At 42.4% G+C, this 22,019-nt stretch overlaps 1 protein-coding gene across 3 annotated transcripts in view; it reads right to left on the bottom strand.

The window, feature by feature from the left end:
- Positions 1-22,019, bottom strand: part of FAM193A (family with sequence similarity 193 member A) — a 52,801-nt gene that overhangs the window by 7,114 nt on the left and 23,668 nt on the right. The window contains exons 3-16 of one of the 3 annotated variants that reach the window (XM_075194256.1): positions 15,767-16,012; positions 13,292-13,461; positions 11,694-11,861; positions 10,807-11,035; positions 10,573-10,697; positions 9,239-9,386; positions 8,191-8,268; positions 6,832-6,944; positions 6,136-6,378; positions 5,159-5,312; positions 4,893-5,072; positions 2,713-2,964; positions 1,863-2,061; positions 571-843 (exon numbers count right to left, since the gene is read on the bottom strand). In XM_075194256.1, coding sequence (XP_075050357.1) covers positions 571-843; positions 1,863-2,061; positions 2,713-2,964; positions 4,893-5,072; positions 5,159-5,312; positions 6,136-6,378; positions 6,832-6,944; positions 8,191-8,268; positions 9,239-9,386; positions 10,573-10,697; positions 10,807-11,035; positions 11,694-11,861; positions 13,292-13,461; positions 15,767-16,012 — 2,578 coding nt within the window. The remainder of the gene's footprint in view (positions 1-570; positions 844-1,862; positions 2,062-2,712; positions 2,965-4,892; positions 5,073-5,158; positions 5,313-6,135; positions 6,379-6,831; positions 6,945-8,190; positions 8,269-9,238; positions 9,387-10,572; positions 10,698-10,806; positions 11,036-11,693; positions 11,862-13,291; positions 13,462-15,766; positions 16,013-22,019) is intronic. The other 2 variants (XM_075194257.1, XM_075194258.1) reach the window with 2 other exon arrangements.

Below are 22,019 nucleotides of genomic sequence, written 5' to 3'. Positions count from 1 at the left end.
TACCATTCATACTGTAGGACTTTACCTAGTTTCTAAAGCGGTTATAGTGAGATGACCCATGCAGTAGTTCTTGTTTTGACCCCTCTCCCCTATAAACCCTTTCCTCCAAAAGCTCTCCCGTCAGTCTTCACAATCTCGATCAACAAGAGAAGGTAACAAGGTGGCGCTGGGGGTCAATGAAGGACACTCCACTAACCTCCATGCCTGCACTTGGGCTCAATTTAAGTAAATGGAGCATGCAGCATCCAAAAATGGCAAACGCTTTAAACCATAAGTGCATAATGCCAGTGGGAATAGGGTCATTAGAATCAATAGGTTGAATTCACACACCTGTTTACATGCTTTTACTAGAACAAGGAACAAGTCAAGAGCATGCATTTAGGGGTGTGTGGGTAAGTGTCTTCAGTTAGCTTGCAGATGGATAACAAAATTATGTCTAGCTTATAAAGTACCCTCAGCTAGGTAGGAATAAGGAAGCAGAGAATTTGTGTGAGGTTAACTTATTCTATGAGCAAGATATTGCTGAGACTATAAAGGCTGGTTACTGCTGAGATGCACAGGGACGCTCACCTATAGAAGAAGGCCTCTTGGATGACACTTTGAACTGGTTGCTGCTAGACTGGACTGTGGTGGCTGTGCAGGAGACAGAGGAAGTTGCTGATGAAGTTGCCATGACAACCTTATTGGATTCTATAAAGGCATCCTGGAAATTATAAAGACATTTCTTCTTGGCAGTGTTTTTTTTCTCCTTAATATCCAGAACCGGTGTTGTATCATTGCTAGACGTCGTAGGAAGTGCTTCAGGTCTAATTTCAGGGAGTGCTGGCCCTAAAATATCACCACCTAAAGAGGGGTAAAGCAAAACAACGTTTTCAGAGGTACGTGAAATAAAAAGTATAGGGTATGTCAAACTCCTCAAAAACAGACTAATCTCGCATGACCAGGTCCATCTTTACTCTTTGATGTACACAGACATAAGGTCTATGCACCTTTTACTAATTGTACAGCGCTGCATACAATAGTGGCACATAATATGAATGAGCTGCCACAAGACTATTAGCAGCCAGTGGTTGCTTTATGGTCATTATCGGATATGTAGTTAAGCCGCAGCTCTGTCACTGACCTTTCTTGCACTATTAGAGACCATTAGCAAGCAGGTCCCATCAACATTGCTCAGTAATTGGCTATATATGGCTGATAGTTAATTTTTTCTAGACATCCGAAGGAGAGAGGAGACTTCAATAAGAACTCAGAATCCCTACATGCACTTCCCCATGAAGCCATATTAAAGGCTAAACAGCCCTGTATGTGTTTTATCAGCGATGGTGATTCGTTCTAGTAAAATGACCTTAAAGATCAACTGAACCCACTACTAAACTTAACTGTAGAACAAAGCCTGTCACTTACAACAATCTGTCCAGCTGGCAGTCTGCTCCTTGACAGCACTAAAAGCGATGTCATTGCCATGAAGTCTACTTACTAAAAGTAATGCTATATACAGAGACTGGCATTCACACTCTGGGAAAGCACCAAATATTTTACAGGGAGCACAACCACCGTGCTTTATTATTTGAACTTTTTGCCCTGCTTCACAACCATTTTTATTATACATGTATTGAAAAAGAAATATACTACTATAACCTACGGCTGATGTATGAACAGACGCACAGCGTTGAAACTCTTTCTAGTTTGTGGTAACAATGGCACAAGCTGTGTATTATAGGAGGTGTCTTGAAAGAAACCGCAAACGTCAAAGACGTTTAACCTTTCCACTGTCAACATGTTTCCCCCCCCTCTAGAAACGTTCTCCAATGAGCGAGGTCGACAAACCGTAAAAGAGCCGTGTTACACGCATGTCTTACCAGCAAGCGGGTCAGGTAAAAAAGAAGCTGGATTCCAGTTCTTGTCGTTCATCATTTCTGACCCCCAAAGACTTATAAACTTTGACCGGTTCCACTCAGGAGAATTGCCAAAACAGCTGGGATATATGTGATCTTGTAGAGAGGCGTTGAATACCTGGTGTTTGTTGGTGTGGTTCTGTACAGTTGTTGGCGGCAAGGCCTAAACAAAAATCAATGTATCGATAAAATCCACGATGCATATAATATATAAATATAATATATATATATATATATATATATATATATATATATATATATATATATATATATATATATATATATATATATATATATATATATATACAGAGATATATAGACACATATATACATATATATTCACAAATGCCAAGCTTCCTCTGTATTACAAATAATACGGACAGTAATTGATTACATGAGCACTTATCACTCGTGATTCACACCCCTTTGGTGCTTACAGTGTAAGTTTTCACACACACTATGGTCCACTTTTTGTCAACAGCCAATTATCCTACCAGGAATAGGCTCTCTCCCAGTTATGTCTGTTACTCTACTTGTAGGCGTAAGTTCTCTCCTAGTAATGTCTGCTACTCTACTTGTAGGCGAGTGTTCTCTTGAAGTGAGAGTGATGCACAGCTCATGACTGGAGAGCCACCACTCCACACCAAAGTGCTCTATCCATGACGCGACAATGCAAATCCCAAGTCTAAACCCAAATACAGTGACACACATTACAGGGAGAGAAGGAGGTAGCAGTAGAGGAGTGACAACCTAAGCAATACAGCGGTGGAGGTGGACAAGGGCTGCAGAAGACTGTGAACTGTGTAGAACTTACCTTATTGTGTGCAAACGGAGATGCTGCATACAGCGTGGGGTGAATAAGGGGTCGAGGCAAGTGAGGGATTGTATGTAAGGGTAAATGTCCATGAATATGGGGGTAGAGGTGAAGTGCTGGATGTGCTGGTTTGTCGGGATTAATGAACTGATGTCCCGCTGGGAGACGTCCCGACACCAGTGGAGACGGAGACAAGCCAGAGGCTTCCTGTTTACACACGTGACATTCACAAGAATTTGTTATGGGTTCCACCTGTAACATGGAGAGACGGCATCTTAAACGATATGACCATGCAGGCTGGTGTAATAGCCCTGAAATATGGAGGCAATTACAAAAATAAATCCAATAAGGAAAAGAACGGCGCTCTTCACCCACTGTATAATAATAAAGACATAACCACAATCAAATGTGTTCTGAATTAAAACTGTGATTTGGTCTTAATATGATTTATACAATTTGCTCAGCTATTTCCAAACTGTAAAGAATTAATCTTCCAGGGACCCTTAAACCATGTCTAAAACAACATTAAGACCCTGTCGGTCTCTTCTTACCTTATAACAAAAAGAAGAAGTGCTTCAAAGCGTAGCCGATTTTCATTCGTGTCAGCTCAGTTACACAAAATTATATGTACAAGAATGTATATGAATACTCGTATATAAACACATCAAACAGGCCTCACCAACACAGATCCAGATTCTAATGAGAACGGACAAACTCTAGTGTAGACACTCCTGGTGTGTCAGATACGGACACCAGATCAGACTCTCTGAACAGCTTCCTAGAAGATCTAAAACTAAACCTTTAAAATGTATTTATCTACACGTCATCCTTGAAATGGAAAGATCGTGGTCCTCAAAAGATTTGCTTAACATTGAAATTGAAAGGTTTGCATTTAGGAACAAATTTGTTCCCATCCATCAGCATTTCTATTGGTGGAGAGTTGCACACCTCTTCAATGATAGGCTACCAGGAGAGGTCAACTAATCAAAGGTGTGATACACCACTCTCTTCTGACTGAAGCACTTATATGTAAAACAAAGTTTTTCTAGCACCAAGCCACAGTTCCAACAAAGTCACCATGATGAAACGTGTAGGGGCTATGCACACAACATATGCCAGATGTGGCTCTGAGTGGGGTACGTATTAGCGATTACAGAAACAGACAACGTTAGCAACCTGAAAATGGCATGAGTCTATATTTTCTACATATCAATGTAAATACTTGGACAAGATTTCCGCTAAGCTTGCTATGAAAGCCAGCAGCACAACAACCCGTCACTGTGAAGGACGAAAGTTAAAACAGTGACTGTAACATTGGTACTATTAAGGGGGCTTTGCGAGGACTCGGTGTCTGTAAAGGCTTTTGTTTGTTTTTTACCAAGGCTTGGACATTGTAGAGGCGCCGGGTCCTCACATTGCCAACCTTAATAGCACCAATGTAAAAGCCGCTATTTTAAATGACATCACAGTGCTGGGTTGACGACTTGGCGGAAATCTTGTCTAAGTATTTTACAGAGTCTATATTTTCTACAGGTCTATATAAAACCTATTGCCATTTTCAGGTCGCTATCATAGTTGTCGGTGTTTCTGTAATCGCTATTACGACTACTACCAGTGGCTCTACTCTTGAATTTGGACAAGTGTTAGAGACCTGTTTGGAGTGTTGATAAGTGACCTTCCTTAAACACAACTTTATTTTTTTTGTCTTAATCATTTTAGGTTTTATTAGTATCACCTTAAAAATAACTTCCTTGCAGTATGAAGCACCCCTTCGTCTTTTCATTACAAAAAAGGATCTAAGATGAATAAACCAGGCAGGGGCAGTACCTTGTGTCTTACCCCAATTCACTAGCAAATACTTACAGAATCAAGCTGGGATTATTTATACTTAATCTTATAGTAAGTCAAGGTCCAGTTTAGCATAGGCTTAGTCTGACAAGGAAAAGGCTTGGGCTCTGGTCTTTATTGATCAATTTAATAGCCATTTAATTATTGTATAGTTTATAGTGCGTTACTTGGCAACATCAAAAATCCAACAGAAAAAAACGAGAGAAAAAAACAACTACATTTTTATTAAAGTTTCTTTCTTTACTTCATTTGTTTACATATTAGATTAACATTTGTAACCTAGGAAAAAGGGGACATTGAAAACATATTAAAACAAGAGGGCCGTGCATTACCTGTGGACTGAGGTAAGATGGAGGGGGGCTGTCCATCTTCACACCTTCCTTTCTAGGCGACCTCTTCCCAATATGAATTTCTTCTTTTGGGTTATCCAGCTGCTCGCCACCGCTCTCACCGTCTGCTTCCTCGTCATCCGCCTCCGAGGAGCTGCTGCTCGTACTGCTCACCGAAGGAGACTGTAAAACGGAGACCATGAGAATCTCTACTATGACAGAAAGAAGATTGGCGAGAGGAGAACGAGCGGCCACGGAAAGTATCGCACCTCGTCTTTCAGCGCCATGTTTTCCCCGCCACCGTTGAGTTCGCTGTGAATTCCATTCATGTTGGCTACAACCTCTGTGTCGTCATAGTTGTTCAAGGGGTAAATATCAGCAAATTTTGCTGATAAAGGGGTACCATCTTCATCATCACTACCACTGTAAGGAAAAGAATCACATTCAGTTTTAGTTTGTTTCCAACAACTAGTATTTTTCAGCACAAAAGCCTGAAGTAACAAGCTGGGCAGCTCCTCCTGAGACATAAGGAACGTTCAACTGTACCCAAAAATAAACGCCAACCGGGCTTCATGTTTGCACTGTGGATCCCAGCACTGGACCCATGGTATAGAGTTTGTATGGCCTCTCTGGGTGCTCCGGTTTCCTCCCACACTCCAGAAACATACAAGTAGGTTAAATGGCTTCTGACAAAAATGGACCATATGCACATAATGGACTGATGTGAATGATTCAATTCTCTGGAAAGCGAGCAATATGGTGGCGCTATACAAATAAACAATAATAACCTGAAACTCCATAGAAGAGGCAAATGCACTGTGTACTATGGAGTACAAATTGGGAACCAAGAAAATGTTATAATTGCTTATGTGTAAACAAAATATATCTATATAGTTTATTGATTCACGTCATCTTTTAATATGGGAGGGATTTTCCCAGAAACATGGCTGCAATCAGCAAGCAACTTACTAATAGTAATATAAAATAGTAGTACAGTAAATCGAGCTCTTCTGACATTTAATGGAATACAGCCATACCATTCTACAACATATATATATTTTATGGTGTTCCATTTAAACATAAGAGAAGTCTATAGTTTTGTTACAGGAGACTTATTTTTCAGCAAATGCTACAGTAATTGAACAATGAGAACTACTATTTATATACACACACACACACACACACACACACACACACACACACACACACACACACACGGCACTCGTGCACAGTAAGAGACACTCACAATGTGGGTGCAGAGCCGTTGTCTGCAAGGATCAGCCTGGGGTGCTGCTGGATAGTGATGGGAGAGCTGGGACCCGACCCTGAACTGGCGGAGGACATACTTGGCGGGTGTATCTCCGACAGGTAATCTGGAGTAGAGTCTACTTGTAGTGGTAACGGGTTTAAGTGGATATCGTCTGTTATGGGCGTATCCATGATACCACACGTGAGGATGTGAGAGAGGCTGCAGTCGTCGCAGGTGCACCTGAGGGCACAGAGAGGAAAAACACTCTGAGAAGTGAAATAAATTGGCACGCCTGACAAAGTTAATCAAACCGGCGACACTACACACTCCAAAATTAGAGGATGCAAACTTACTTGCATACAAATTACCAACAAGTGCTGTAGTCTTAAAGTTACAATACAGAAGTCAACACAGAACACAACCCAATTCTCACATACTGACTGGCTGCCTCAAGATAGTAGTTGTAGCTGACAGCTTAGCATGTACAGTCATAGCTGGTCAGAAATAATTGAAGCTCAAAAACAGCTGAACACGAGATAAGAAATTCAACTGGAGAACTACAACCCAAGCAATAGCAAGTAGTTACATGAAGGAGGCAGTGGGTGTGCTTCTCTGTCTTGCAGCTGTTCTGTGGCAGACATATTTGTATGGAGTCAGAACCAGAGGAGAGGGAGCCCGACCGCATACACTCACCTCCTCCTGTAGTTACAATTTGGACAGTCTGACATGCACATCCGCGTCGATAACATGTGGCGCATTTTGTCTGCGAAATTGTTTTCTCCAGTTAAAGCCTTCTTGTTGTTTAACTAAGAAAAAAATAAAAAAAATAAAATCGATATAACTAATAAAAAGACCAAATCAAAGTCTTTATGGATTCCAAACATGTTACAAATGTAAACAAGCACCTCATTTAGTGACGGCCGTTCATGAGAACGGACATTAACCCAGAGTCTTACAAAGATAAGGTAATAATCAATATTTATATATAAGTCGACAAATGCCAACACACACACACGAGTGGATATATTACACAACAGCAAAAAATATTAATAACGAACATGATAAATTAAAGTTAAAATGTAGCATCATACACTGTAAATTGGTGTAGTGTTTACTTTTGTAAGTAGTATCAGCAACACTATTAAACTCATGTATTACAGAGTATAATCCTCGTTACCATGGAATGCTATAAGTTCTGGAATGCTATAAGTTCTGGAACTCCAGTCAGGCAAATTAAGGAGCCAGCTGTCATGTTAAGGTCCTTGTAGAAGTATGTCCCCACTAAGATCTGTGAAAACTATCACAAATTACACAACAGCTACTCAATTACCTGGATTTGTCAAGCACTGTCCTAAATGGTGACAAAATAAATGTACGCTAAAGTAGAGTGGCTTAAACACTATCTGAAAACCCATCTTTACCCACACTAATGCACCCTCCCAAACTCCACTGAGCCACACACACTCCTCGTGCCAGCTGTTCCTTCTTCCTATTAGATTAACTCCCTCCTACCTACCCTTTTTTTTCACGTCTGCATTTATTTACATTACTTTGATTAGTGTGTGTGTGTGTGTGTGTGTGTCCCGTTTTTACCACTGTGCGGCGCTATGGAGCACTCTGGCCCTTTACAAATTAATGACAAGCATAATAAATAAGCAGAGGTCCCTATGTTTATAATTGGTAAAGTGATGCATGCTTTCATTTTACCACTTCTCACTCAGAAGATAAAAGGATCTTATTTGGCCAATATTTTAGAAAATCAAATGAAAGATAAACTCACTGCAAAGACAGCAGGTACTAGCACATTGCACGGCTAAATGCTAAATTATACAGCAGGCATCATTGGCATAGCACGTGTGTCATCATTCTCTGCCTGATACAGGCAACAAAAGTCAGGTAAAGCAGTACAGCAACGTGTCCAAGGCCTAACACATAGAACCAAGCAGGAGAAATAAATGGTCACAGCGCGCATTACGATTATTCTTCAGAGAGGATTTCACTTTGTGAGAGTCAAATCCAAAGCACAGTGAAAGCAATGGGTTGCAGTCTTACTTGTTCTTCAATAAACAGCCTTTGTTTAAAGTACTCCCAATCTTCTTTTATCATTCTGTGTTTGGTTTTCAAAGCCATCTAAAATGAAGTTTAAACCAAAATAAACATGCTTCTTATAACATCTGTCTATCCATAAAGAGGGGCGAGTTCTATAGAGGCAATCTCAGCCCGTGGACTACTGAAGTGCTGGCAAAACTGGACAATTTGGTCAACAATGAGCAAACTGGCCAATGATTGCATCCAGAAAAGATCTAAATCCAGTCTGATATGATCTGGTGAAAGTAATAACCGTGTTAGCCAATCACTGCGATCTCTAAACACCATACTGGGATTGTATGACAAGCAGATTGTTTTAGTGTGGGCTATTCTAATCATTTCAGAATGAATTCTGCTCAAGTAAGGTTAGCTTATAAACCTGTTATGGTAAATGTTCCAATATATATTACAACATATCTTTCTCAGATACGTAAAAGCGCAAAACCAAACACTGTGCAGGCCAACGACAGAGGACTTCATATGTGAAGCAGAGAGAACATGAGCGAAGGCTTATACATGGTCACTTCTTTCAAATCCTTAAGATTTTAAAGATTTGGAGAAAATCAATCTTCTCAATACTACTACTATAACTGTTCACATGGGACATGTTTAATATGTTGTGTTAAAGGGACATAATCCAAACAGTGAAAAGTGTCTCTTGCTTTTACTAAATAAAAACAAGCCTCAGTGATGCTACTGCGCCACCTGCAGGTTACATGTAGTACTACTCAAGAAACACTGAATTGCACATAGCTTGTCTCATCCTCATTTGAGCAGCAAGTCTGTTGCCATGGAAAGAACTGCGATTTACACAACTCACAGAGCACATTACTACATTTGCACAATTCAAGCATTACAGATTCTAAGCATACAGTTAGACATCATGATGCTTTATAATATAGCCAAATTGTCGTCTGGCGGAGCTATAATTTGACAGTTCTTGTGGTCTACTGTGTTTTGCAGCATTGCTGTACAACTACCCCCGCTGGAGAGAGATGGGCACCCCACTGACCTGTTCATCAACATAGTTATCAATTCTTTTCTGACACTCCAGCCACTCCTCTGAGATCTGACCCATTTCTTGCTCCAGCTGATGGTACCTTTGTAGTAAGGTACTATACATATCTTCACTGTATGAGTCATGTGACGCTGTTCCAAGCCTAGGGAAGACGATAAAAAGCAGTTTAGTTGGTGAATAACGGGTGTCTTTAGACGCACGTTTAGATCACATGATGGCGGCGGCGAGAACGGCGTCTCCTGGTACTGCTCAAGAACACAGAAATGAGGCAGCAACGAGAGGTTGCTGTTTTCAATCGGCGAGGCAAGATTTTCCTAAGTTGAAGATCCTCAGTGGCCCTCATGAACACTGTGTGATAGCATTTATTGTATTCTATATATAAATCCTTCCTTCATTGCATATTTAGTACCAATGTGGTTCAAAGATCTGTACATTACTGGCGACACAACATTACTGCTGAAGAAAGGACCTTTCTTGCTAGAGCTTATAATGAGAAAAGCGGCAAGCTGACATACTGCTTTGTACTACAGTTTACCCGTCTCCGACCCTCAGTGATTGCAGTCATTGTTGGCTGGAACAATATTCAGGAGAATGCTCTCTATCAATTCACTAAGAACCAGTGACACCACTTGTTCATGGATTGGCTGCATTACTCTGAATACTGGTCCAGGCTACCAAACGGCTCCAATGACTAAAGGTTTTCATCCAAGCCTCTCGCAGACAGGTGGAGAGATGGTTTCACTCCGCAAGAAGAGTCATACAATGACTAAATGTGTCAAATGACAAAAAGACTAAGCCAAGTACTATAAAACTAACACCCTTCACTTCTCCATACTAGCAGAACCACAAGGGTCTGGTGATTGACAGCCCAACTATTCGGGATATATCCCCCTAGGGACTGATCAGTCAATTCAACAGATGAACTCTGAATGTAAGAACTTTGGCACTTCATTTAGAGCGAGCTCAGATTGGACCTGGTAGCTGTCCAATCAAAGAGCAAAACAGCTGAGATGGGGAGGAGCTTGCAATTCAAAATTCTCCTCCTCCCCGCTAGCACAGCGGTGTACAACCTGTATGTCAGAACCCCAGGTGTGACCCTAGTAGTTCGCTTTGGAATCTCCCAGATTGTCGGATACACAATGTACTCTATGACTACTACTTCCGGCGTCCTAGAACAAAGGCTCCACCACTGCCATATACATACATATACACTGATAGATACAGACACATGCACAAAGAATCATACAAACTATGAACAAGATCAATGACTATAGTAACATTTCCCATTTTCCTGTAATTATAGACATGAGCAATGAAAGGTTGGTTACCTTAGCTGTGAAACCAGAGCCGGTAAACTGTTCTGCAGCAATGGTTCAGAAAATACCAAGTTTTCAAACAGATGCTTATTGTGCAGTTCCCATGTCACCTGAAATTTCTTCAAATGCTCATTTTCCTAAATGGAGGAAAAACAAGAGACCTGCAAATTAAACTCTTGAAAGACATTTTTGGCCATTAACATCGTACTATAAGTCACATAAAATGGAGAATAACTTTTTTCCTACCAAAGTGACGAGAAAGGTGCCGATTGTGCATGCTGCCTGACAGAGGGCGCTGTACTCTTCCAGGAGGAGGGAGATGAACTGGTGAGCTTGGGGAGGACCCTGTATGGTAGGGGTCACCTTAAAGCCCAATGACAAGTGCTTGAGCAGACGGACTTTCAATTCTAAAACGTACTCGCGGGCTTGCTGCTCCAAGCGTTGGTACAGCTGATAAGGGTCTCGTTCACATAACCTGCACATGGAAAGAAGCACGATCACGTTCTCCTACACGTTAAACAGAACACTGAATACTCAGCCAACCACTGAGTCAGGACACATTCCAGTATCACCGCGCTAAACATAATATACAAAACGTCTGAACCTGAAGATTTGTCATGAATGAAAAGAGCAAACACTTGTCATTGCCCAAATGTTTCTATCCTCGCAGCTTTATCACAATATTTTAATGTGGGTCACAAAAACACAAGTTTCAAGACACGCGTGTCAGGTGGTGTGAGAAAAACAGGACAATGGTTGGGAAACACGGATATCCGGTTGTCACAGAGACGATGCCATCTCTCAGAACACTGCTTTTGGTAGGCAAGCAGCATTTTGAATTAATATTTCCCAGAGCCCCATAAGACTGGTATTCATAAAGGCTTATAATTTAGGTGCTGTACACACGGCCTAGTTTAGTTATCTACACATACCATCTGGAATGATCAATAGACAAACGCTGGAGGACTTGCAAAACCAACTGCATCAGCAAACTCTGTTTATTACTTTTAGACTCCAAAAACATTACATGCCAAACTTAAAGCAAAATAAAAATGGGCTACAGAACGAACTCCTACGGAACTATACTAGAAGAACAGGGCTCGTCAATTATGTCTATGGCTTGCCGTAATTACCTATCCACTAAATCTTTCATTCCATCCTTCTCTGGGACTAGTGACTGGTCCTGGTCATCCGCCAACGGCGTCCCGGCTTGACGGTATATGCAGCGAATCATGTACCGTACATCTGACCAATAGTTTTGTAGTTGCTGGGATTCCCGTTCAGTCTCTGCTGAAATTTCCCTGGAATAAAATGAAAAGGAGTCTCCGTGTAAAGGTAAATAAAGGTAGTATAACACTGAAACAATGCATCGACTTTGAAGTACAAACTTTATTTAATTCCTGTTTGAATGTTGGCCTAGTCCCTCCCACTTCAAATTTATATATACACTCTGCTGCCACTTTATTAGGTACACCTGGTTGTTAATGCAAATATCTAATCTTGTGGCAATAACTCCATACATAAAAGCAGGCATACATGGACAAGAGGTTCAGCTGTTGTTGAGACCAAACAAAAATTGTAATCTAAATGACTGACAATGGAATGATTATTGGTGCCAGGACTGGATGGCTTGAGTTTCTCAGAAACTAAATGACCTCCAGGGATCAAACACGACAGTGACAGAGCGCTGCAGTTTTGTGGACAATGCTTTGTTGATGAGAGGTCAGAGAATGGCCAGACTGGTTCATACTGACAGGAAGGCGAATTTAAGTCAAATAACCATGTGTTACCGTAGTGGTATGTAGAAGAGCATCTCTGAACACAAACCTTGAAGTGGATGGGCTACGGCAGCAGAAGACCAAAGCGGGTTCCAATCCTGTCAGCTAAGAATAGAACAAGTGAAGATCGGAAAAACGCTGCCTGGTCTGACAAATCAATTTCTGATGGTATGGCCAGAATTTGATGTAAACATGAAACCATGGATCCAAACTGTCTTGAGTAAACAGAGCAGACTGGTGGTGTAATGGTGTGGGTAAGTTTTCTTGGCACACATTAGGCCCCTTAATACCAATTGAGCATTGTTTAAAAGCCACAGCCCAATTATTGTTGCTGACCATGTGCATCCCTTTATGGCCAGTTTACCCATCTTCTGATGACTAATTCCAGCAGGATATCGATCCATGTCACAAAGCAGGTGTCATTTCCAGCTGGTTCCACGAACATGACAATGAGTTCAGTGTATTCCGATGGCCTTCACAGTGACCAGATCTCAAGCCAATACAGCACCTTTGGGATGTGGTGAAAGGGGAGCCGACAAATCGGCAGCATCTGCTGGACGCCATCATGTCAACATGGACCAGGAGCTCTAAGAAATGCTTCCACCACCTTGTGGAATCCATGCCACGAAGAGTTCAGGCTTTTCTGGGGGCAAATCCTACCCAATACTAGAAAGGTGTACCTAACAAGGTGGCCACTGAGTGCATAAAAAACTGGAGGTTATCATGTTTAAATTTCTTCTATTGTGCTTACCAAAAAAAAAAAATTACAAAATGCAATCCACAGAGATACTAAAATGATACATTTCAATATTCCCCCTGTAGAATAGTGTCACAAGTCATGTTCTAGAATGTTGCCTACTTATATCGTTCTCCTCTTGGTGCTCTGGATGAGGCTAATGAAAGTAATGTGCTTCGGCATTTGCAGCGACACCTCTATCGGACGTATGACTTACCTGCGCTCATTACATGCTTCACAACTACACGTTACGTCAGGGGGTGTGGAATTATTAAGGGCCACAGTGGGTGCAACACTCGGACTTCCAACAAGCATCCTCCCTCCACCGACTGACTCCTGTTTAGAGCCACTGTTCCCAGGAGGCATGTGCAAAAGGAAATCTTGACTCTAAAATTGAAACAAGCAAACCTGGCATTAGCAATCATATTCGGAATCAGTTTACATACAAGTCACATTAAATATTAGGTCTTGAAATGAACATTACAAACTAATCCATGACAGTATAAACAAACTGAGACACACAACGCATTCTGGAAACCCTACAGACGGAAGTTACAGCCTACGTCTAGATGAGTGATTCTTTAATGTTGCAGCAGAAGCCTGGCAAGTGGGTCTTTAGGTGTTTATATACATTATCTTAAGCGTTTTAAAAGCTTCAAAATTGTTCCAAGAAACTGCCTGTCTGGGGGGGTCGCTGTACAGAGTTACTAATGTGGGTCTGGTCATCAAATTTAAAGCATTGGTTAGTGAAACTTTAAACCCTCCTCCCCCAAAAACAAAAACATTATCGCATACTTATAGCCACAGTACCCTCAACAGTAATTTACAAACATCGCTGCCAGCAGAACGGAGTGAATGAGCCAAGATGAGCGTCAGGTTACTGTTAAATTGACTGCAAACTGGCAGCTCACTGGTCTTAATAAAGAGTCCAGAATCAGCAGCCTAGAACATAACCAGCGAGGGAACCCCAGGTGACCGGCAGGGCAAGCATCACTCTGGACATGACAGCACTAGACCCTGTCTAACTAGTTCGAAGCAAGGGGCTTTATCTAACTTTATTGGAGACAGGATATATTTGAAGACTACAACAATGTATAAATAAGTTTATACTATTTTAATTGCTCAGTCTTTAAAAAAGAAAAAAAGTAAACATGACAAACCTTAAAATAGGTATAGAAGTAATTACCCCCTCTAAGAGCTTGCAACTATAAATGTTAGGCCTTATACCCACTGATCTATTTGTAATGCATTTCACATGCATTAACAATTGTAAAAAAAAAAAAATGTAAATGGGTCTTACACAGAAAATCATCGCTCCTGGTGTTACTGGTTTTCTATTGGCTAGTGTAGTCTCAATACTCTACTTGTCCGATTTTGTGCGTATGACCGTTTTAAACCATCTTGAAAATGCAAGCAAAACACGGATCAAACGGGTTTCTGCTTAAAGTGGGTATGTGGCCTTTACTATGCTCGTTCCCGAAATCTACCAAGGGCAAACCATCAAAATACTCAATGCGTGGACAAAACCCATACCAAATTTTGGTTGAGAACAGATTCTAATTCAACACATTCTGTACGCAGGTTTTTAACCTACAGTACAGATTCCTCAAAGATAATGGTTTATAATGCTTTGTGAATAAAGAATTTGGAAGGTGTCATGCTACAGTGGCTGTCCGCAACATCAAAAAGAAGAAATCTAAAAAATAGGATGAGGGGGTCGGAAATAATGCAGGCAGAGGTGGAAATTCTGGCCAGAATGTCCGTCAGAAGGTTATTTGTTAATATACTCAGGACCGCCATTACCTTTGAGAAGAGCTCACTAGAACTTAAGACAAGAACAATACTTACCCTGTAACCTCCTGTCAGTGCGGACAGCTACAGCAGGTGGCGCTGTACTTCTCCCAGGAACTGGCTGTAAGAGGGTATACTTACAGCATTTGACAGAGTTCCCAGATCCCAGCTTCCCCTGTCACTCCTGCCACCTATAACTGATTAAGTGTTTAGGATAGTACAATACAGTATAGCATAATATAAGTTGCTATCACAGCATAGCTCATTGTAATTAGTTAGATTAGCACGGAGAAGGCGGAACCTCTGTCAAATGATGTAAGACCTTATAACCAGCACCCGGGAACTAGGCGGAAGGACCAACTGTAGTGGCAAGCGCTGGACAGTGGTTAAAAGGCAAATAGGACTTGCGTCTTTTAGTAAAATAAAATACTCTATAAAGAGAGACAGAACAGCAACAAATAAAATATAATGGAAGAACCCTTTTATGTTTTGCATTAAAACGCATATCAATGGTTTAAGTAAACAGAATTTATGATAATATTTTCAAAGACAAAAATGTTTATAAAGTCATCTTTACCCAGATGAGTAGGAGAAAATACATCTAAAACCTTCAATGCCTGCACAACCCTATGACACATCATTTATGTCTATGGTTTCTTAATACATATATGTATATATTTCAGAATTCGCCTAGTTGCATGCAGAATAGTGTAACTCTAGATAAGGAATAGGCTTTTTTGCTCCTCCCTTGCGATTCTTTTCACTCTTGATAGAAATGAATCTGTCTATAGCGTTGAAAAAAATGTGTGAATTAAAAGCTGACATGTATTAGGAGAGCTTCCACAAACGGGAAACCTCATCTGCCGCGATCAACCACCATCTAGTCTGTCTACAGACTTACCACTAAAGACTGGTCTTGTGTGGGGTGGATATCTTCGCTCTCTACTGTCCGTCGGCAGTCTGAGCATACCCACAGGGGAAGGTGCATCTTGGCATTGGCTTTTGGAGATGTGGAAAGTGCTAATTTGCTTGAGTTTTTTGTGCCACACTCGGAGAGTGTGAGGTCCTTCCGTTCGCTCCTACAGAGAAGGCAGTGTTCTCCTGTTGTGTAAGGAGCCCTCTGACCCAGGCCAAAAGTAAAGGGAGCCTGCAGCAAACACGAAATTAAAAACACTTCACATTTTGTAAATGTTTTTTTTTTTGTTTTGTTTTATTTATATAATTTCTATACAAATACCACTAAGAACACACAGACTTAAGTCACCGTTTTCTGGTCGTTAACCAAACGTTAGTGAATATCATCATTCCTCCAACTGGCTTAATTATAGTGTTCCTACGACCAGGACCTGATATCATCCCTGTGTGTAGAGGTCAGTTATCTAGAACTCGACACACCCAGGAGAATTATCCGTCATGCTGATTGGATGAATGTTGTTCCGTCCAATCAGCATTGGCATAAATCTGTCCCCAGTGGTTCCTCGAGCCTTGTAGAACTGACCAATACAAGCAGAGGCAAGAGATCTGCCAGTTTGGGTGTCACTGAGTGTTAAACTTATACTTAAGATTTACTACATTCATAAGCAGTTTGATTTATCTATAGAATCTCAATTTAAAAAGGCTATGAAGACGTGAGAATAAAATATAGGCTTCATAGGTCCTTAGTAGATAAATGTATTAATTGTTCATGTCTCCACATTCTACTGTCTTACATTCTAACCGTACCACACCAATGCTATCTGCACAGAAATGTCAGTCGCCAATGGCCGATTATATGGTGCAAATATTACTTCTGCCTTCCAGCAGCCCCACCACTTCCCCCACTAGCAGCACCTGCAACTGTTATTCTGCTGCCTTATGTATGAAAATTTCCCCAAACCTCTTACGTTGTAAGCTTATTTGGGTAGTGCTATCTTTACCTTCCGATTCAGGTCATTGAATGTTATGGATATCATGATCGCCTCAATGAACGGCGTTGGATAATACGTTGGCACCTCTAATTAAAGGATAACTTTTAATTTGACACCATTATCTGTAAATAATATAACTGCCTATGGGCAGAGGGCTTGCATGTACATCAACGTACATGTAGGCCCCCTGCCGTAACCAAAAGCTTTATGACCCATTTATTTTCCACCTCTCTATTAAGCCCTGTGCACGCCAAATAGAACTATCTGGAGAGAATTGCATTCATCCTTTATACATACGTCTTCATTCTAGAATACAAAAATCAAAATCTATAGGAAACAAGAGCCTTGGAGCACCTGACAAAAATAAATGAGAGCAAATTTATTACAGTTTTAAATTGCAAGAGGCACCTGATGTCAAAATAAATTGTCTAAAATCAAGCCAAACCATACTTCACCATCTGCTACTCTACAACCATCTCCAGAACACAGTTCAAGCGCTGTGCACCAAGACATTGCATTTTTACTATGAGAAACCTAGCTTTCAACAGGATGCTAGAATAAGAGCAAACATGGCATACGGCAATCCAGGAGCTAATCCCAAGAAACATCTAAAACAATGTCCCATTTGATCACCCACGTGGTGGAGATAATGTAAGCAGCTCAATCACTTCCAGCTTCAATGGAGCCTGTTGATGGCCACACAGACCATAAGAAATGGTTTACCAAGCATTACGCTTTGGGGGGGCAACATATGCAGTGATATTGCAGTGTGGTGGGCACATGTATTTAGTAAGGAAACCTGATCGTTGATCAGTTGTTCATGTGTTGTAGAGAATAACCTCTGCATCCAGACAAGTCTCTTGTCCCATCCAATCAAATTATAAAACTGCTCCACAGCCCTTGAGTTATATCTCCCAACAGCTCCACTTGGGCTTATGACAAACAAAGGTAAGCTTACACAACGTACAAAAAGTTAAAGAGAATTCTCCAACACTAAGAAATACGATTACAAATAGGACAGGCTAAAGCAGAAGATTCCTGAAGTTGTTCACAATAATTTGGACAATGCCAGATAAAAAAAACAAAACCCTACTCAAAATACAAAGTGCATCCATCTCTGTATGATCACTCTAAATTCACTTTGATTTTATGCTTATTCTATGTCATTGTATTTGCACTAGGATTATAAGGGGGAGATTCAATTGGCAGCGATATTATTCAGAACATCGCGGCCGCAGGATTTTTTTTACAAGAAATCTCTGCTGGATTTATCTCGCTCCCTGGAGAGATGTGAGGAAAAAAAGAGGATTTTCATACGCACGATAAATCCGTTTCTCCGATTCCATCTGGGGGACACTGGTACCATGAGGTTGTGTAAGGGGAAGAGGCGTTTGGCACTTAGTTAACTCTGTTAATGTATGCTGCTGACAAACCCCTCCCCTCCGCAACCCGGCTGTAGCCTTCAGTTTAAGTATAAAGCGCCAAGGAAGGCGAGTCAACCAACCAAAGACCGCTGAAGGGAGGGAACGCAGTGTCCCCCATATGGAATCGGAGAAATGGATTTATCATGAGTATAAAAATCTTCTTTTCTCTTTCATTCTATCTGGGGGACACTGCTACCATGGGGACTTTCTAAAACAGTCCCCTTAAGGGAAGGACCACTCTGACAGCACAGCACGTAGAGCACTACGGCCAAAATGGGCACCTGCCAATCCAAAGACATTGAATCGGTAAAATTTAGTAAAGGTATGGACTGAGGACCAGGTGGTTGCTCTGCATAACTGGCCCGCTGAGGCCCCATTTCGCACAGCCCAAGACGCCCCCCCACAGGACGGGTAGAATGGGCAAAAATACAATCTGACACTGGTCGGTTAGCATTGATATAAGCCTGCATGATAGCGCCCACAGCTGAGAAACTCTACTGCACTGAGGCAATTGCAAGTAGGAAAACCACTTTCCAATTTAAGTACCGTAACTCTGCAACGGTTCAAAGGGAGGTTCTTGAAACCTATTAGGGACCAGATTAAGATGCCAGGGTGCCGTAGGTGAAACATACGGAGGCTGAATATGCAGGATTCCCTGTAGGAAGGTCCTAACATCTGGTATGTCTGCCAGGCGACGGTGAAAAATCACAGAGCCGAAATCTTCACTTTTAAGGATCCTAGGCGAAGACCTCCATCCAGGCCATCCTGGAGAAAAGCAAGAAACCTAGAGAGGAGGGACGAATTTGAGTGGCAGGTCCGGTTCTCACACCATCTAATGTATGCAAGCTAGATATGGTGGTAAATCCAAGCAGAGACTGGTTTTCTAGCTTTAAGGAAGGTATCTACTACTAGTAAAGAGAACCCTCTTGACCTCCAAAGGTTGGCTTCAATAGCCATGCCGCTAAATTCAGTCCTGATGTAGGCATGGTCCCTGAAGTAGAAGGTCTTCTCGAAGAGGTAACAGAAGACCTGGACCTACCGCCATCAACGGTATTTCTGGATAATAGACCCTCCGCGGCCAAGCTGGGGCCACCAGTATGACTGAAAGTCCACCCTACTCTCTGAAGGACGCAAGGAATCATGGAAATGGGGGGTGAATAGGTATCCTAACCTGAAGTCCCAGGACATTGTCATTACATCTACTGCCACGGGATCTCTTACCATTAAGCAAAATTGTAGGACCTTTCTATTGTGAAAAGACGCCATTAGGTCTCGGTCCAGGATCCCCCATCGGACGACCAGAAACTGTAAAACCTCCGAAGTGACCATTATCCCCGGAGAATTGCATGTCTGTAGATAGTCTGCTTGCCATTTCTGGATGCCTGGAATAAAAGACTGCGAAAACGGCGGCCCCGCTGAAAATCTGAGTCTTCACCTCCATTGCTCTGCACTCCTGATGCCTCCCTGTTTGTTGACATACGACACTATTGTGGCGTTGTCAGACTGCAGACGGAGCGGTTGGCCCTGAAGGATGGACCTGAAGGCCTTTAACATGGCTTTAAGTTCCAGTATGTTGATGGGAAGGGAGGTCTCCAGAGCAGACCATAGCCCCTGAAGTCTCAAATGAAGGGCCACAGCCCCCACCCCTGAAGGCTGGTGCCTGTGGATACCAAGATCCAAGACCATGGAGCAAAGGACTTGCCGACTAGCAAGTTGTCCCGGGCTATCCACCATCTAAGGGACTGTCCCACTTCCGGTGACAAGCAAATCAATTGACGTTCTAATTTCTGATGGGATCCTGACCAATTTTTTTTCCGTATTTTGTCCTCTGGAAGGAATACTTTCTGATTGTTGGTATCCATTATCAGTCCCAGAAAAGTCATTCTCTGGGAAGGAGTAAACTGGGATTTGGGGCGATTTATGAGCCACCCATTCCTCTCCAGGACCCTGATGGTAAGCTGAAGATATTGCTCGAGCAGGTGAGCCGAAGCAGCCTTGAGTAGTAAGTCGTCCAGGTAGGGCACTAATTGCACACCTCTGGAATGAAGATAAGCTGCCATCACCACCATCATTTTTGTAAACACCCTCAGTGCAGTTGCAAGGCCGAATGGGAGAACCATGATATGGTAGTGAGAAGATCCTACCGTGAATCTGAGAAGAGCCTGATGTGCCTTCCAGTTAGGAACGTGGAGGTAGGCATCTTTGATGTCTATCAACGCCATGAACTGGTTTGCTTCCAGTCCATTGATAACTGACCTCAGGGATTCCATTCGAAATCTGACAACCTACAAGTGAAGGTTCAACTGTTTTAGGTTTAAGATGGGACGGAAGGGGCCATCCGACTTTTGGACCAAAAAGAAGTTGGAACCCTTGTCTCTTTTGGTCTTCCGGAACTTCTCAGATATCTCCTGCGCAAAGAAGAGAGTCAACACAGAGAAGCATTGCCTGTCTCCTTTGTCGGTGGCGGGGCAAGCTGGTTGCAAAAAAACAGATGACGGGCTGGGCCCACTAGGTCTATTATGTAACCTCGTCATGATCCCGCAAATCCAACTGTCCTCCGAGGACTCTGCCCACTGATCTCTGAATAGAAGCAGACGTCCCCCCACTCCCACCGCCGCTAGTAGAGGGAGGGCAGCATCACGCTGCCGGTTTAACCGGGAGCTTAGAAGAGGGACGACTTGTGGAGGAGGAAGACCTACCTCGGTGCAAGTATCCTCTGGTGCCAGATGGTCTGGACCTGAGTGTCTGGCCCCTGCCAGATGGGCCCCCTTGAAAGGGCTGTCTAAATTAGCTAAATCTGGGTGTCCTAGACTTTGGGACATTGACTGGTAAGAAGGTAATTTTGCCTCCTGTGGCTTGGAAAATTATGCTGTCCAATTCAGGGCCAAATAACACTCCACTGGAATAAAGGCGGGACTCCAAGAACTTAGATTTAGTGTCCACATCCCAGGACCTCTGCCTTAGGGCTCTCCTAGCCGCCACTGCTATTGCGGAAACAGAGGAAATGGAAGTTGTGTTTTGGACAGCCTCAGGCATACCCTGAAGCCTCCTTGAGGTGAAGGGCAAGGGGAAGCAAGTCAAAGTCTTGCAAAGCTGTGGCCAACTAGTCAGCCCATGTTTCCATAGCTCTGGCGAACCTGGGCTGATGAAAACATGGGTCTGAACGGGGTACCTGCTGCCGTGTGGATGGACTTCAAGAAAGCCTCTATCTTACAGTCCGTGGAGTTCTGCAGGGATGCTGTCCCTGGAACAGGGGGAGTGGTGTGTCGAGCTAAGCGTGCCACTGGCTTATCTACACTTGGACCCTGTTCCCAACGGATTAGATCATCTTACTGTAGCGGGTATAAAGCCAGGTACCTTCGTGGAATAACAAACTTACGGTCAGGTTGTTTCCAGGATGTTTCTGCGATCGCTTTCAACTCTATAGATGGAGGAAAACAGATCTCCCATCTTCTGACCTTTTTAAATAGACTACGATCTATAGATCTATTCCCCTCTAGAAGTCCCAGTGCCCGACGCACTTCTACCACCAGGTCATCAATCCCGATATCTGGGAGACTCCTCTGGGTCCGCAACCTGTGCAAATCAGGGATTCCCCAAAAGAAGGGGACTTGGTATAGTCCAGCAGCGATTACCGGCGCTCTACTACTCGTGGCAGTGCCGGTAACCTAATAACGATCAGTATGACAGCAGCTTATAGAAGCCGCCTGTCCGCACTGCAGAGAAGCAGACATTTTTTTTCTCTGCCGTCAGTGAGACAGCTGCTTCTTACCTAAACGAGTGTGCTCTGTGTGAGGGCAGAGCACACCTCTGTAGGGAAGAT

The sequence above is a fragment of the Mixophyes fleayi genome, chromosome 1 (assembly GCF_038048845.1).
Source record: "Mixophyes fleayi isolate aMixFle1 chromosome 1, aMixFle1.hap1, whole genome shotgun sequence".
NCBI lineage: Eukaryota > Metazoa > Chordata > Amphibia > Anura > Limnodynastidae > Mixophyes > Mixophyes fleayi.
This window is presented reverse-complemented; position numbering and strand designations above follow the sequence as displayed.